The following is a 17,601-nucleotide window of genomic DNA, read 5'->3' on the forward strand; positions in this document are numbered from 1 at the left end:
CATTCCATGTGCCTCCAACAGTGATCATAAAAAAGCTCAGAGAACACTTTTGTGTGCCAAAAAAAAAACAAAAAACAAAAAAAAACTGCTGTCAATGTCAACTGATGCTGATTCTAATGGCAAGATGTTGTACTGCCTGTACTAAACACTTACCCTCATGCACTCTGACATGGCAGAGAATATGTAGATGACCAGAGTTATATTTACTGTTTTTTTTTTTTTTTTTTTTTTTTTTTTGCTACAGAAATGTGTTTTTGGAGCTTCGTATAATTAGTTAAACCACTGAAGTCAGAATGTTTTGATAATGTATTCAATTTCTTATCTGGATATCTTGGGACCAATGCTTTCTATGAGGGATGAAGGAGCTCTCCTGTTTCATCTAAAATATCTTCATTTATGTTCCAAAGATGAACAAAGGTCTCAGGGGATTGGAACAACGAGAGGGTAAGTGATTAATGCCAAGCTATTTAGTCATCACGGGGGCTCAATGGTTAGCCCTAATCTTTTTTTTTTTGCGTAACTTAAGGGAAAAAAATCTAAATTTTGTACCTTTACAGTCAAACTGCCTAACATACTTGCCAGCTGATGTCTGTTGTTGCTGGTGCAGGCAACATGCTGCATGTTCACTGTAAAAAAAAAAGCCCTGCATGATAAGTTCAAGACTCTTACATCATAAAATAATGTGCAAACTACTCCCCTACTGTTTGCAAAAAGATGCCTGCTGTTTCCAGTCAAACAAACACCAGCCAAACATTTTTTTAAAATAATACAGAAAATCCCACACTCTTGAAAATAAAGGTTACTCATTGGCATTCCCTGTAGAACATTTAACATCAGTAGAATCTTTTTATTCTATAGAAGATTCTTTATAGTTATAAAATGATCTTTAGATTATCAAAATGTTCTTCACATTATTAAAAAAATAATTTTCTCGGTAACCAAAATGTGTTTGTTTTTTTATGGCATCGCTGCTAAAACTTCCTTTTTAGAAGCTTTATTTTTGAGAGTGTAAGTGATGAGGGCTGAGTATTTGTGCAGCTACGGTTCATGGAAGGTGATCCACCATTTGAAATGATTTTAAATGAGTGCCTGGAGCCTCCTGTATTAGTGAGAGAAGCTGACCTTGAGCTTCAGGAAGAGCAGGTAATGAGTGATAAAACACTCAGCTCAGGTAAAGTGAGAAAGAGCAGAGCACTTTCCCCACTGATGCAGTCAATTTGTTTTGGGTTCATTAAGCTGAAGGCATTCATCAAATAAGTTCTTTTCAGTTTCTGAATCAGCACAAGAGAGCATGTCTAAATGCTGCTTATATTGTGACCTGACCTCACTCTTATTTCCATCTCCCCCTTCAGACAGCCTGTCTGGTCCATCTATTTAGAAAGGGAGTTTTTAGACATTCAGGCTGTATTCAAAAAACACGGGTGTTCATAAAAGCCTCGTGAAATGGCTCGACAAGCACGATGTTATATCATATCTCCTATTGAAACATTATCTGCATAGGACATCAGCGGCATTTCACAGAATGTTTTTAAAAGTAGATCAAAATGTATTGTAATAACTGGTATACACTACCTGACAAAAGTCTTGTCGCTTATCCAAGTGTTTAGAACAAATATTAACTTGACTTCTTGTTGATCATCTGGTATCAGAAGCAGCTTATATAAAAGACAAAGGCCTCTAGATTATGCTTATTTTACCAAAATAAATATGATCAAGCCTTGATTTTTAATGATTTAATTAGGACAGTAAGGTCTGACTTTGCTGAGACAAAACTCTTGTCACTTAATAGAAATAATGTACAGTATAGAACATAAAGTCATGGTGCAGTGGAAAGAGAATTAATATTATGTATGACTCCTTTGAGCTTGGAGGACTGCATCCATACATCTCTGTAGTGACTCAAATAACTTTTTAATAAAGTCATCTGGAATGGCAAAGCGTTCCTGCAGGACTACCAGAGTTCATCAAGATTCTTTGGATTCATCTTCAATGCCTTTTCCTTCATCTTACCCTAGACATGCTCAATAATGTTCATGTCTGGTAACTGGGCTGGACAATTCTGGAACATCTTGACCTTCTTTACTTTCAGAAACTTTGATGTGGAGGCTGAAACCACGCCTGTGGTTTGTAATTTAATGGGCAGCACAAATGTCTTGATACCTCAGGCTTTTGATTTTGCCATCCACTCTGCAGATCTCTCACACACGCCCATACTGATTGTAACCCCGAACCATGATTATTCCTTCACCAAACTTGACTGATTTCTGTGAGACTCTTGGCTCCATGTGGGTTCCAGTAGGTCTTCTGCAGTATATGTGATGATTGGGATGCAGCTCAACAGATGTTGTATCTTCCAAATGATCAACTAGAATTCAAATTATCATTTGTTGCTCTTACAACTGGAATCAACAACAAGACTTTTGTCAGGTAGTGTATATGGCATCTGTTTGCTAGATGACTCGGGGTTAGCTTGAAGAGTACATTTGCAAAATAGTTATTAAAATAAAACACATTTTATGTTGGATAAGAAAAGGCTCACACAAAATACTAGTGTACTGCCAAATGAAAGAATTAAAGGGTTAGTTCACCCAAAAATGAAAATTTGGTTATTAATTACTCTCCTTCATATTGTAGTAATCCCCTGAGACAGGCCCGGATTGGCTAATCGGGAGGACCAGGAGAATTCCCGGTGGGCCGGTCCGTTTTTTGGCCGCGAGGGCCGGTGTCCCTAGCTCCAGAATCTGCCGCTCTCAGCAGTCACACTTTTTAAAAATTATTTATTGATCTACTTGACCACAGTCTTCTTATTCATTATTTTACCGCAGCTCTGCTCTTTTTATCTATTTTCTCAGTGGTTAGCACGTTAGGTTATGACGCCGCCAACCCAGGTTCGGTCCTCGTTAGAGTTTAATTTTTATTTTTTTCATTTTTATTGTTAAGACATATAATACGGTAAGGGTTGTTGAACATTTGAAGTTCTAAAACAGCTGTTTTCTCAAAAAGAGACGTGATAGTGTAGTTAGAAACTGAATTAGAAATGACCTTATTTTAATATAGTCAGTGGTGAACTGAGGTGGGCCGGTCTAAGGCTTGAAACTCCAGGGCTGAAAAAGAGTCCCACTCCGGCCCTGCCCTGAGACCTTCGTTCATCTTCAGAACACAAATTACGTTTTTTTTAGATGACATCTGAGAGATCACTCATCCTCCAAAGAGAGCAACAGTCACAAATTTTTTTAAGTTAAGAAAAGGAAACAAAAATTCTGTCAAGACATTCCAAATGTATTCAAAATGAAGCTCCAAGAACACTTTTGTACACCAAAAAACTGTATAAATAACTTTGTTTGCCAATGTCTTCTACGTCTTATCTGGATGTGCATTTACTACATGCAATATGATGCTCGTGTGTTGCACTGGTAACTCTAATGGTAGTACCCTGATGAGAAAGAGAAAATACAGATGAAAAGTCATATTTACAGATTTGTTGGCACTCAAAATGTTCTGATCACACTTTAACCTCTGAAGTCACATTAAAATGTTTTGACTATGTTTGTTTTTTTTTTCTGGGTAATTAACAGCAGAATTTTCTTTTTTGGGTAAACTAACCCTTTAAACATTTAAAAGCAAACATTTACATGTGACATGATTGTTAACACATTAATTATCAATTCTATTTTTATTGCATTGACATATAATGTCTTAATATTTGACATCTTTGGAGTGGCTGATATAACTTCTGATTTATTTCTCACTCTGAAAATGAAATGTCAAGCACTTTCCATTATGGGATACAGTATTCAGGCCAGGCCAGGGAGCTCTGTTGTATAACGCACATTTTGGCAAATGTATTACAGCTCATCCGGGATTTCCATGCTTAGAGAAAATGTGCATTCTGTATACTGCCGATACAGTGAGAACTGTAGGTTATTCGGAATAGCCACAGTTAAAATGAGTAATTCTCCTTTGGCAGGATGGACTTTTATTAAAACTTGCTGTCCGTTATGTAGAAAGACAAAACTTATTTTAATATGTGCTGCTTTGCTACAGAATAGGGTTGTAGCTTTCCCGTTTCCGAAGGAAATCTTCAATGACTATAATGCACTGGGCTTGGTCACAACTGTCAGTGAGCAAGGATACAAATATCCAAAAACTATGATCTGTTGTTTTTTTAAAAGCCCAAAAGAGCTGTCAAAATTATATGATTTAAAACACCATATTTATTCACAAATATTTAGAAAAACGAATGAGTAAAAAATGTTGTGCATTTAAATACAACAATCAATTATATCCATTATTGTTTCATGTGTGTCTACAGAACATGATCCATTACCCATATGAAAAAAAATACTATAGTACTTTATGGTAGATACTGTAGTGTTTTCATCCATAAAAGTGAATTATACTGTATACACTCACAAGCCACTTTATAAGGAACACATGTTTAACTGCTCGTTAATGCAATTTTCTAATCAGCCAATCATATGGCAGCAACTCAATGCATTGATATATGTAGACAAGGTCAAGATGATCTGCTGCAGTTCAAACCGAGCATCAGAATAGGGAAGAAAAGGTATTTAAGTGACCTTGAATGTGGCATGGTTGTTGGCACCAGATAGGCTGATCTGAGTATTTCAGAAACTGCTGATCTATTGGGATTTTCACGCACAACCATCCCTAGGGTTTACAGAAAATGGTCCGAAAAAGAGAAAGTTCTGTGGGTGCAAATGCCTTGTTGATGCCAGAGTTCAGAGGAGAGTGGCCAGACTTGTTCCAGCTGATAAAAAGGCAACGGTAACTCAAATAACTCACTACTACTGAGGTTTGTAAAAGAGCATCTCTGAATGCACAACACGTCAAACCTTGAGGTAGATGGGCTACAGCAGCAGAAGACCACACTGGGTGCCACTCCTGTCAGCTGAGAACAGGAAACTGAGACTACAATTTGCACAGGCTCACCAAAATTGGACAATAGAAGATTGAAAAAAAGTTGCCTGGTCTGATCACTCTCAATTTCTGCTGCGACATTCAGGGTCAGAAGGGTCAGAATTTGGCATCAACAACATGAAAGTATGGATCCATCCTGCCTTGTATCAATGGTTCAGGCTGTTGGTGGTGGTGTAATGGTGTGGGGGATATTTCCTTGACATACTTTGGGCCCATTAGTACCAATTGAGCATCGTTTTAACACTACAGCCTACAGCCTATGACCACAGTGTACCCAACTTCTGACATGACCACATTGAAACGGTCTAATGTATGGTTCAAAAGCACTATGCTATAAAATACCGTAGGATATGTTTTTAATGTGTGTTGTATCTGCCGTTTCTGAGAAGAAGCCATATTTTAACTAAACCACTATTAACAGAGGGATCTTTTTGTTTATGTTTGGGGCTGTTGACATGTTGCTAAGTTCACTTATTATAAGCAACACTTATTAAGCCTCTTGGGGTTTAAGTGATACAGATAATGGAGTAAACAAAGTAGACAGTGCAGGTCGCAATAATTCAGCATATGGCTTCTTTATTTACAAAATAAAGCTTTTGGATTTTATCATATTATAAATGCTTGATCGCATATAATGTTTTTCTACACTGAAAAAAAGATTCATTGGATTTACCAAAAAATTCAAGACAAGTTTTTATAAACAAATTATATAGGCTGAATTTAAACAAATTAAATGGAGCAATGTTCAACTTAATTTGTTTGTTTAAATTCAGCCTATATAAATTGTTTGCAATGAACCATTTTCTCAGTGTAGAAAGATCTAGAAAGACATTCCAAGCTAAGTCACTCCTCCTTTCCTGTGTTTTTGGACTATGCTTACAAGCAAGAGATACATAATTAAATACATTATTTAAAATAGTTTGTGTAATGTCACAGCTGTAGAATGCAGTTGTTGCTCCTGTTAATGACTGAACTGTCTGTGCACAGAGAAAGATGAAGCAGTAAAAGGTGAAGTGACAAGCTGGATTTAGCTGCAGTGTGTATGTGGCCATTGCTCATTTACATATTCTTCTGAGATTACAACTATACGGAGAGAGTCTTTAAGCGACCGCCCAGCTGTATTACTTTTTGTGCGTTTATATTCATGTGTCAGGCAAAAGCATTTGATTATTTCCAAAGGCATCTTAAATACCAATTTTTAAAAATCCCTAAATATAAATAGACACAAACAAGTTGAATAGGTTTGCAAATGAAATTAGGTCTCTGGAAAGGTTTTATTAAATAAATCAGGTGAGGCACCAGGGCTTATGGAGTGTGCACTCATTTTGTTAAAAGAGATCGATAGAGATTAATGCTTTGATAAGTAATGAGTGAGCAACAACTGTGAAAATAACCAGAGCATATACTGTATAAAATAGATATAACATTTTATTGTGCACATTAGAGCTAAACAATATATTGTTTGAGCATCGATGTATACTCACTGGCCACTTTATTAGGTATACCTGTCCAACTCCTCGTTAATGCAAATTTCTAATCAGCCAATCACATGGCAGCATCTTAATGCATTTAGGCATGTAGACATGGTCAAGACGAACTGCTGTAATTGAAATTGAGCGTCAGAATGGGGAGGAAAGATTTAAGTGACTTTGAATGTGGCATGGTTGTTGGTGCCAGATGGGCTGGTCTAAATATTTCAGAAACAGCTGATCTACTGGGATTTTCATGCACAACCATCTCTAGGGTTTACAGAGAATGGTCCGAAAAAGAAAATATCTGATATTGGCAGTTCTGTGGTAGAAAATGCCTTGTTGATACCAGAGGTCAGAAGAGAATGACCAGACTGGTTCCAGCTGATAGAAAGGCAACAGTAACTCATATAACCACTCGTTACAATTGAGGTACTGTATGCAGAAGAGCATCTCTGAATAGACAACACGTCCAACCTTGAGGCATATGCGCTACAGCAGCAGAAGACCACACCGGGTGCCACTCCTGTCAGCTAAGAAAAGGAAACAGAGGCTACAATTTACACCGGCTCATCAAAATTGGACAATAGAAGATTAAAAAAACATTGCCTGGTCTGAGGAGTATCAATTTCTGCTGCAGCATTTGGAATGTAGGGTCACAATTTGTTGTCAACAGCACGAAAGCATGGATCCATCCTACCTTATTTTAATGGTTCAGGCTAGTGATGGTGGTGTGATGGTGTGGGGGATATTTTCTTGGCACACTTTGGGCCCATTAGTACCAGCTGAGCACTGTGTCAATGCCACAGCCTACCTGAGTATTGTTGCTGACCATGTCCATCCCTTTATGACCACAGTGTACCCATCGTTTGACATCTACTTAAAGTAGGAATACTCTCAGACTGGTTTCTTGAACATGACAATGACTTCACTGTACTCAAATGGCCTCCACAGTCACCAGAACCTAATCCAATAGAGCACTTTTTGGTTGTGGTGGAAAAGGAGATTCACATCATGGCCAACAAATCTGCAGCAACAGCGTGGTGCTATCATGTCAATATGGACCAAAATCTCTGAGCAATATTTCCAGTACCTTGTTGAATCTATGCCACTAAGGACTGAGGTAGCTCTGAAGGCAAAAGGGGGTCCAACCATGTACTAGAAAGGTGTACCTAATAAAGTATATGCTCTTCAAATCATCTGGTGTAATTATATTGATATCGCAGCTAAACAAAATACTGCAATTTTTCTAATATCGTGCAGCCCTAGTACACATGCAGCGAATAAGAGACTGAACATTATTCAAGACTCTGATATACTCATGGTGAACTTCTTTTTCATTCATTCATTCATTTTCTTTTTGGCTTAGTCACTTTAATAATCTGGGGTCGCCACAGTGGAATGAACCACCAACTTATCCAGCATATGTTTTACACAACGGATGCCCTTCCAGCTGCAACCATCACTGGGAAACACCCATACACTCTCATTTACACAGAATTTAGCCTACCCAATTCACCTATACCGCATGTCTTCAGACTTGTGGGGGAAACCGGAGCACCCGGAGGAAACCCACGCCAACATGGGGAGAACATGCTAACTCCACACAGAAATGCCAACTGGCCTAGCCGAGGCTCGAACCAGCAACCTTTCTGTGAGGTGATCTTGCAACCCACTGCACCACCATGAGACCCATTTCATTTTCATTCTTTGCTTTTTGCAAGAGTAAAAAGAGGCTGGACAGAACATTGTAGCGATATACAGGGAACATCCACTGCTGTTTTAAGGATTGTGTGTCAAATGCATTGCAGGTTTTTAAAATACACGTAAATAGGAAAACTAATAAGCTGAGAAAAAATCTTTATAAATTTGCACAACACAAACTATAGGGCTACACAGTTTATCATTTCAGCATCGATGTTGCAATGTGTGCATCCGCTACAGTCACAACTCAAAGATGTGCAATGTTGAGTCTGAATTATAATTGAGCAGGAGCTACAGAATTGAATTTAATCACTGTATTTATGTGGAATTTATATGATTTATGCAAAAAAGAAAAATTCTTACTTATAATTTTTGTTTGGTTTCTAGTCCAAATATCTACATTTCAAAGCAAAATCAAGACTATTGCACTTACCCCACTGGCAGATAATTTAGCTTGTTTTGAGGAAAATCTTCTAATTTTGACTTATTTCTTCTGATGGATAAAGCAAAATATTTTTACTTGCTCTAAGAATGTTTTGGTATTTGAACTGGAAACGAGACAAAACAAAGTAAGAAAATCATTTTTTGCATTGTGGTTATTCAATATCCTTACCTGAATATTCTTAGACTCCCCTGAAAACTATCAAATAGTGCTATTCAAATTATCTTGTGATCTTATTCATATCACAATATTTAACGCAGAAAAATAAAATACCGAAAATATTTTTTCAATACCGTGCAGCCCTAACGCACACGCACTCAAATACTCACAACACATGCAAATACAGAAACGCACAGCAAATAGTGCAGACCACAATAAAAGAAATGTGTAGAGGAATCCCAAAAAGTGACAAACCTGGCTGCTTCCTGTTTAAAATCAGAATATTTGAATGTGTGTAAGAATGTGAGTGTACATGTGTTGTCAAGCGAATGAAGCTGCTTTCTTAGTTTGTAAGAGTGTTTCTATTTCTATTTGCATTTGTTTTCTTTATTTGCAGTGCACTTGGTCTCTCAGCCATCGCAGGCATAGGACAAATATATAGTGCACTCTTTCCTTTCGATAACAATGAAAACACAACAAAATAAAAGAGGTGAGAAATAGGGCTGGGTAATAAAATCAGTATCGATATTTATTGACCAAACACCATTGTCAATAATGATAAAAAAGTTTGTTATTAAGTTTCGCTATGAAGGCTATAGTTTTATTAAAATGTGCTTTTTAGCATAGGGGCTAATGTAGTCGTTCAACTTCACAATTTATAATGTTGCAGTATGTATTTGAATAATGATGGCTGGATCCTTTACTTGATACTCAGATTTGATCGTCATAATTTCTTTTGTTTAGAGCTTGAGGTTTACTGTATGATTATTATTCACACCCTACAGATGTTGATCTACCTTTACCATTGCACACACTTTATAACAAGTTTAAGAATCTTGTTAACACTTTTATTATAAAGAGATGAGATATTTTGTTTAAATATTTGAGTTTTTGACTATTTGCCTTAGTAATGTTGGTAAAAAAAAAGTTTTTAAATACAAAAAATTCTAATATTCCTAAATGGATTGTTAAAAAATATTCAAAAATTATCAAATGATATGAAACATGATGTCGTGATATATATATATATTTTTTTGCAATATCACCCAACCTTAGTGAGAAAACAGCAATTAAGAAAGCATTTAATCCTAGTGATATTTCAGTTCGATTATAAAGTTCGAACTCTTGAAAAAAAATGTCTTCTAGCTTTCACAGACAACATCGAAGCTCTGGGAATCTCTTGTTTTTAAAGATTTGGTACATTCTGTTCTCACATTGGCCCTTTAGTGTGACCATAACCTTAAAATAACTTAGTGAACTGTTGTACCAAATGCATTGCCACAGTCCTAGCTGTCATCTTGAGCCTAAGACCTTATCGAATGTCAACCTGCATGATGATTTTTCAATTGTAAGCTGTAAAGGTCAAAACTGGACACTCAGCAGAGTTTAATATTACAAGATGTGTGTAATGTTAGAGGAGGCAGATTATCCCTGCAGACATCATCAGCACATGCCACTTCTCTGCAAAAATGCAAGTTTTTTATTGTCATTTTGCCAAAGGGATGAAAAAAGAATGAAACACGCACATATAATGTAATAGAAATATGGCAATGGCAGCTGGCCAAAGACGGCAAGCAATAAATACAATTTAGGAAATAAACAGCGGACAATAAACTCATGCTGACAGATGATTCCTTCTGCAGAATCTCGAAGAATATTTGATGCAAAAAAAAAAAAAAGTATCACTACCAACAAACTGACCCTGGCTCAGGTGCTCTGAGGTCTAACAAACTCTTTGTCAGCAGTAATTGTGAATATTTTGCACAAGCAGCTAGATTACAGCTGCATCTGAGACTGTGCTCCTGAAAATGGAAACCATCCTGCACAACTGGCCGTGAAACCTAGTTCTCCAAAATACAGAATTAATCAGTCCCTTTCAGCAGCAGGGGAGAATCTCCATGGCAAAAGAAATTATATTTTACTGGAGTTTCGAATGAGTTCACACTACTATATTGAATTCTGACCAAATATAGACTCTCAGCAGTTCAGCAAATCCTGTTTGGAAATTTCTTTGTGAAAAAAACAAACGTACGTCGTGACTAGAGGAGTCCAATTCATGAACAACTGACTCTTATCAGCCGGCTCTTTTCTGTGAATCAGGAACATACTGCACAAACAGGGTAATCAGATTCAGGAGCAAATCTGATTACCCAGTTCTCTTTAGTGAATCAAAACTAAACCACGCAATCACGGTAATGCGATTCACATTCTCTTCAGTGTGTTGAAAACAAACCAGACAAACAGACAGAATTGCATGATTCACAAATAAATTACTCTTATCAGACACTATTTTAGGGTATGTTCACACTTGGCATGTTTGGATTGAACTGCTGAATAAGTGTGAATGCTGCAATCTGAAACTTGGTATGCACCCAACAAGCAGACTTAGACTGCTGAAAAGATAGATCTTGCTCCACTTCGTAACTAACTCTGGTGTGGTTAGACAAGCGTGAACACAACGCCGACCAAAGACATGTAAAAACACTAAAAATATCAACTCAGGCTTGCTGGAAAGCCTACATTTTTTGTAAAATGTAAAAAAAAATTTGTTCAACATACGTTTGATTGCAGGTTTTAGGTAAAATAATTCTACAGGGCAGTATGACGACAATAACTTGTGTTCCTTTTCACACTAAGGATATGTACAGGGATATATTAAGGACAATTTCCATGCAATTCTTTTCTTTTTTCATTTTATTTACGACAACTTGCTTCTGTGTAATGCTATCATTATTAGCACTATTACTTATTAAATGCATATTTATATTTGTTTTATTTAAAACAAGCTTAGATTTGTCCACCAGGTTTTGGACCATATGTGGCATAGAACGTGTGTTTGGATATAACTCCATTTTTTGACCACACTTCGTTATTATTGTTCATTTATTCATTGCTGGAAATTAGAACTGAATTTAAAAATAGTTTTGAAACAAATCGTTGTGCTTAATAAACAAAAATAATTATGTAGGCTAATGGATGTCTGTGCGTACATGTTTCCTTATCCACGAAAGTGACAGTAAAGAATGAGGAGCCTCATCTCTCATTCTTGCGCTGCAGATGGCCTGTTTAACCATTTTCTCGCTAGTGAAGCGTTGTTTTTCCACTTAAAATTCCACCATGTAAATAGCAAATGCGCCATGGCGTGACGCAACTGACTCTTAAAGGTAATGGGAGATGAGACTCTGATTGGTTTATTCTTAAAACACACCTATAACTCATTAAGATAATAAGCACAACCCTGTTAGACCATGTGCCGCGGCGCAAAACAGATTTTTCCGTCCTAAAATAGCAAAAGTGGATTTGGACACACCCTTTATGCTTTTGCGCCCTGCGCTTTGGACTTTGCACATAGATTGTTAAAATAGAGCCCATTGTCGTCTTGGCTAAGGCACAATTTGAGCTGTCATTGAAAATCTAATAGACGTCTAAGAATAGTCCAAAGCTAGACTAGTCATTAAATAAACAAAAATGAGTGACTACACATATAAAGTCTGTCTAATCTGTATATTTGACGACTAGTCTAGTTTTGGGACAGCCCAAATTTAGCCTTGTTTAAGCCAAGCTGTCTACATTTAGATGTCTATTAGATGTCTGTTAAACACACAATTGTTTGCTGGGGTAATCAAATACAATTGCCTTAACAATCTTAGTTTGCTCAGCAGTTCTTTTTGTACAATTTTATATTTGTGATGCAGAATGCTCTGGATTAAGTTTGGTGAAGCACGGTTTCACAAAAAAGGTAAAGCAATGTAAAATCAAGGTAAAACTACGTGCAAATAGTCCTCCTTAATGCACTTTTTGCCTCTTTGCTTTGAAAACACTATTGGTTGGGTTTAGAAAAGGGTGGTTTGTGACAGTGACATGTGTGACAAACCCTGCCTTCTCATAGATCTGTACAAGAAGGATGTGTATCTGAAACAGCAAAACACACTCTAAGTAACATACAGTATTTCAGATTCACAAAAATGTAAACAGCACCCTCTAGAGGATTTGTCATCTCAACCATGCAACAAAACCTAACTATAGCAATGCATTTTACATTTCATAAAAATGTACGTATTTCTAATGAGCCTGGCTAGCAAAGATGACACAATGTCACAAGATGTGATCATAAATAACAAAGAATGCTCAATCATATCTGGGGTTTTTTCATCGTAGTTGTGATGTTGCCCATTACAATTCAATTTCTGTGCACAATGGAGAATATTCTTAGTGATCTTTCACACACTTTATTAGCTCTTCAAAACTGAAAAAAAGTACAGATGACTTTTTAGCCCAGAACACAACATTGTTTTGGATGCAAAATGTATGTAAAAGCTGTTTTGTTTATTAGGGGTTTGGGCTTAAAATTGACAGTGTAATCGCTAAGCAGAACCAAGTCAAGTCACTTTTATTTCTATAGTGCTTTATACAATGCAAATTGTCAAAGCAGCTTTAGCAACACTCTAAAATAAATCCATTATTTTAAGTGTTTTTTTTCAGCAGCTGGTTAAATTACAGAAATCTACAGGAAATTTAAATTTAGGGACATTTCTGTAATTTAACATTTGTTATTTTAAGGTAAATGTCTGTAACGGCCGTTATTTTACATTTGTTTCTGGCACCCCAGCTGTCAAAAAAAAAACAGTAAAATAACAAACTTTTTTCACAGTAAAGAAAACGGGCAATAATCTAAAATTCGGTTTCATCAGTTTGAAACAAGTTATGTTCAGTTCCACAGAATGCTTCTATCTAGTTCAATCATGATCCAGTTCAGTTTAAAACAAATGTCTTGGTTGAAGGATGTGATTCACTGTAGGTCAGCTCTACTGACCCAAACTAAGCAGGTCAAAGGTGACAGTGGAAAGAAATCCAAACTTTACTCAAAACTTACAGAAATGGCGAGCAAAAAATCACTTGGGAAAATCTGGGCTTAGTCAGGGTACCAATTCTTCTCTGACCAAACAAACGAAGACAAGAAACCAGGATCAAATGTCTAATTTTTTTGGTCATGAACACGTAAACCAAGAAAGCCAAACTAGCAAAGTTTGACCACATCCAATAATTAAATGTTCCCTTTTTATTAATCTAATAATTATTTTACTCTGCTTAAATCAGGATATTATAGGAAACATTGCTTACTGAGCTTACGCAGCATTAAAACCAACAACAATGCAAAGATCAACAAAGGGCCATTTTTCAGCTTTAAGTGCAGGAATGTAAGAGAGGCTTGTGAGCCATATGATGAACTTTATTAGTGTACAAAAGAATATCATTATAGTATTGCTGTTTTGCACATAAAGATCAAAAGCATTATCGATTCTCCTGTGTACACTTGTCCATTATTAGATTTGGTGGCAAAGGCTATCTGACCTTTGAAATGCTCATTGGGTGGAGATTATGAGCAGCTGAATGTCACGTGCACTGATGCCCTTAAACTTCACTTCAGATTACATCTGATCTTGCTGGTATTTTGGCCCTCTGTCTCTCTCTCTCAGCACCACAGCTGCTCCATTGTGTTCTACTTATAGCATCTGTGTATCATCCGTCAGTGTGCCTTTACACGTCATATGAAGAAGAGCACAGCATTAATGGAATAGGATTTCTAATCAGATACCTATTGTCATGTCTGACTGGGTAGGGGTTTCTTGAAAATGTGTTCCATTTTCCCAAACAAAGGCAGGCAGAGTTCACATCCCTGAGCTAAAAATGCATAAACGCACATGATGTGACTGTCAACAAACAGCATTCAGATACTCTGTACTAAGGTCGGGCAATTAATCGAAACGTAATCCAAACTGACATTTCGAACAATATAATCGATTAAATTTTTCCAGGTCGAGTTTTTTTTTTTTTATACTTTCCCTACTGCATGCGTCACGTGACCACGCTCCATTACGTTATTTCACCAACATGTCGAAACACTGAGAAAACAAGAGCAGCTTGTACCAAATAAAAATGCACATTTTCTGTACAAAAATTGTCAGCAAAAATAAATAAATAAATAAATAAAATAATCATTCATTAATCGTAATCGAGTTAAAATGTCCAATTAATAGAGATTTTGATTTTAGGCCAAATCACCCAGCCCTACTTTGTATTGTTTTCTTCTGAAATGTGTGTCCATTTTTGTTTAAAACGTTTTTATTTTTATTATTATTACAATTAAGCTGTGATCCAATTTTACAATTATAAGATATTATTTATTTATCATATAGTCAATAATAGTGTCCATTAAAGATAAAAATAGCTTTCTTTTTTTTATTTGAGTAGTCTATTTCTGCTGATTCTATTGTTATTGGTGCTTTTTTTATTTAATCAAGTATTGCAATTAGTAATTCATAAGATAAAATGTTATTAATAAATTTGAGAGATGCTAAACTGTAAAACAGTATTTTTTCTCAAAGCTGTGATTGATAAGGATAATAAAAATAGTTACAATTTCTGAGTGAAATTTGTTTCTTCAGTTTAAGTTTCTTTACATTTTGTAGTATTAAACAGAGTTGATAATTAATCATTTAATCAATATTTTATTACTAATATGGGTGCTGTTCATTCATTAATTTTCCTTCGGCTTAATCCATTTATTCATCAGGGGTCACCACAGCGGAATGAACCGGCAACTTATCCAGCACATGTTTAACACAGCGGATGCCCCTCCAGCTGCAACCCCAGTACTGGGAAACATTCATACTCGCTTATTCACACACATACACTATGGCCAATTTAGTTTATTCAATTCACCTATAGCACCCAAAGGAAACCCATGTGAACACAGGGAGAACAAGCAAACTCACTCAGAAATGCCAACTGGCCCAGCTGGTATACTCAAACCAGCGACCTTCTTGCTGTGAGGCGACCACTGAATCATCGTGTTGCCACATGGGTGCAATTATTATATTAAAATAATTGCAAGAAGTGAGAGTTACAATCACCACTTGCTGGTTACTTAAGCTTTTCTTTTATTTGGTTCAAAGTCATGTCAGGCATCATATGCATTTAAAAGGAAAATCTGTTTTTGTAGAAGACTATACTAGTGCCTACGAGATTTAAATATTTATTTTATTAATGCATTAATAAACTGATCGGTCAAAAACAGTCTGCCACCAAACTTTAATGAAACCGTAAGATTAATAACCCAGTGGGATGATGTGGAGATATTCGTTGTATTTTTAAAAAGATTTCAGTCTAGCTTATTTCTGATTGGAAGAATTGACTGTTATAGTTGCCCCTGCATGATGATGAATCGTTACTTAAACGAAAATGTGCAACAGTAACATCTCTTCAACCCAAAACACAATACAATAGTTACTTGACAGGATAGTGAGTAAAAGCACATGGTTAAGTACTAGTACAATATGTACTGTGAGAAAGTTAAAAGCCTAGTCCATATGGGAAGCATTGCTAGTGAACTAAAAAAGATGAAAGTGGTTGCATATGGCAATTAAAACCAACAAATGTGAAGCGAATTAAACAGACACTATAGCTAAAGTAATAAATGTTTTCCACGGCAGGACTGTCAAGGCTCAGCAAGTTCCCACAGATACCGTCATCCTTCTTCTGGTCCCTAGATTACGCGCATCTGCAGCGCAACGGCCTGGTTCTGTCCATGGTGCTGGTTATAACTGCATGCGCGAGAGAGATTTATTCACTCATCCTGGAAACGGCTTCTGTTTCATTCTTAATCCTAATGTCTGTGTGTGCGCACGCATGCATATAAGCGTGTTTAGACAATGTCTGAAAACGTCGTGTTGTCTTTTGTGTCATTATAAACGTTTTGGCTCAAAACCCTCGAGCCCGCGCACACAGACACATACACACATCACGCATCTCCAGACCACACGCACACCCCCTCTTGCGCGACGCGTGTAGCGCTGTGCGGATCACACACACCATGGTGCGCCGAGCAGAGGCGCAAAATGGCTCACAAGCGCGATCAATACCTCACTGCACGGCAGAGGCGCGCACAGTCCGCATGAAACCCCGCTCTTCCCGCTCACCCGTTCCGTTCCCACCGGCTATAGGTCATGCAGACACACTGCGGGAGGACGTTTTTTTTACCTTTCATCCAGTCCAGCACCTGCTTTGGGGACCATTTGCTGATGGGTTCCATGACCAGCGCCATGGCTGGTGTGCGTTGATGTCCCGGTTGAATTGTGTTTGGAGCGCGCGGACCATCCGAGCCCAGAGAAACCGATCGGAACCGCCGTTAGCCTAAATCACACATGTGATTCCGTTACACTGACGGCAGCGCGCGCGCGGCAGGAGCCGAGCTGTTGGATACATCCTCGCGGAGGACTGCGACGGTGATGAGAGATCCACGCGCGCGACTCTGCCGCCCCCCCTCCAGCTCTCTCTCTCTTTCCCTCTCTCTCTCTCTCTTTCTCTCTCTCTCTCTCTCTCTCTCTCTCTCTCTCTTTCTCTCTCTCTCTCTCTCTCTCTCTCTCTCTCTCTCTCTCTCTATCTCTCTCTCTCTCTCTATCTCCCAAGTGTGCACCTGCTTCTCCAGTCTACCGAGTGGAGATACAGGGGGAAATTGTGTCTCTCGCCCCCCTCCCTTCGGCGCTCGCAACGCTGCAGTATCACATGGGTCAGCGGTTCCGTGAGCGTGGGGACTGTTCGGTGACACTACCGATAAACGCTGAACAGCTCCACTGGGTCCGATACTGAGTGCGAGAAGCAACCGAGCAGCTACTTGGTATGCGTGCTTGTCTGCGTCTATCTCTCTCTCCCTTTCTCTCTCTCTCTCTCTCTCTCTCTCTCTCTCTCTCTCTCTCTTTCTCTCTCTTTCTGGTTCTCTCTCTCTTTCTGGGTTGGACCGCTTCGGGTCTGCTGTACGAGCTCGCTCCTCTGTCCGCGTCTGGAAAATTTCTGCGCGCCCGTTCGCTTACGTCACCGCAGCCCAAT

At 37.8% G+C, this 17,601-nt stretch overlaps 1 protein-coding gene across 1 annotated transcript in view; it reads right to left on the bottom strand.

Moving 5' to 3' along the window:
• si:ch211-26b3.4 overlaps positions 1–17,601 on the bottom strand; it is a 77,775-nt gene extending 60,174 nt beyond the window's left edge. Inside the window, exon 1 of the mRNA XM_021471597.2 lies at positions 16,756–17,601. Coding sequence (XP_021327272.1) covers positions 16,756–16,819 — 64 coding nt within the window. The 5' untranslated portion in view covers positions 16,820–17,601. The remainder of the gene's footprint in view (positions 1–16,755) is intronic.

The sequence above is a fragment of the Danio rerio genome, chromosome 5 (assembly GCF_049306965.1).
Source record: "Danio rerio strain Tuebingen ecotype United States chromosome 5, GRCz12tu, whole genome shotgun sequence".
In the NCBI taxonomy this organism is placed as follows: Eukaryota; Metazoa; Chordata; class Actinopteri; order Cypriniformes; family Danionidae; genus Danio; species Danio rerio.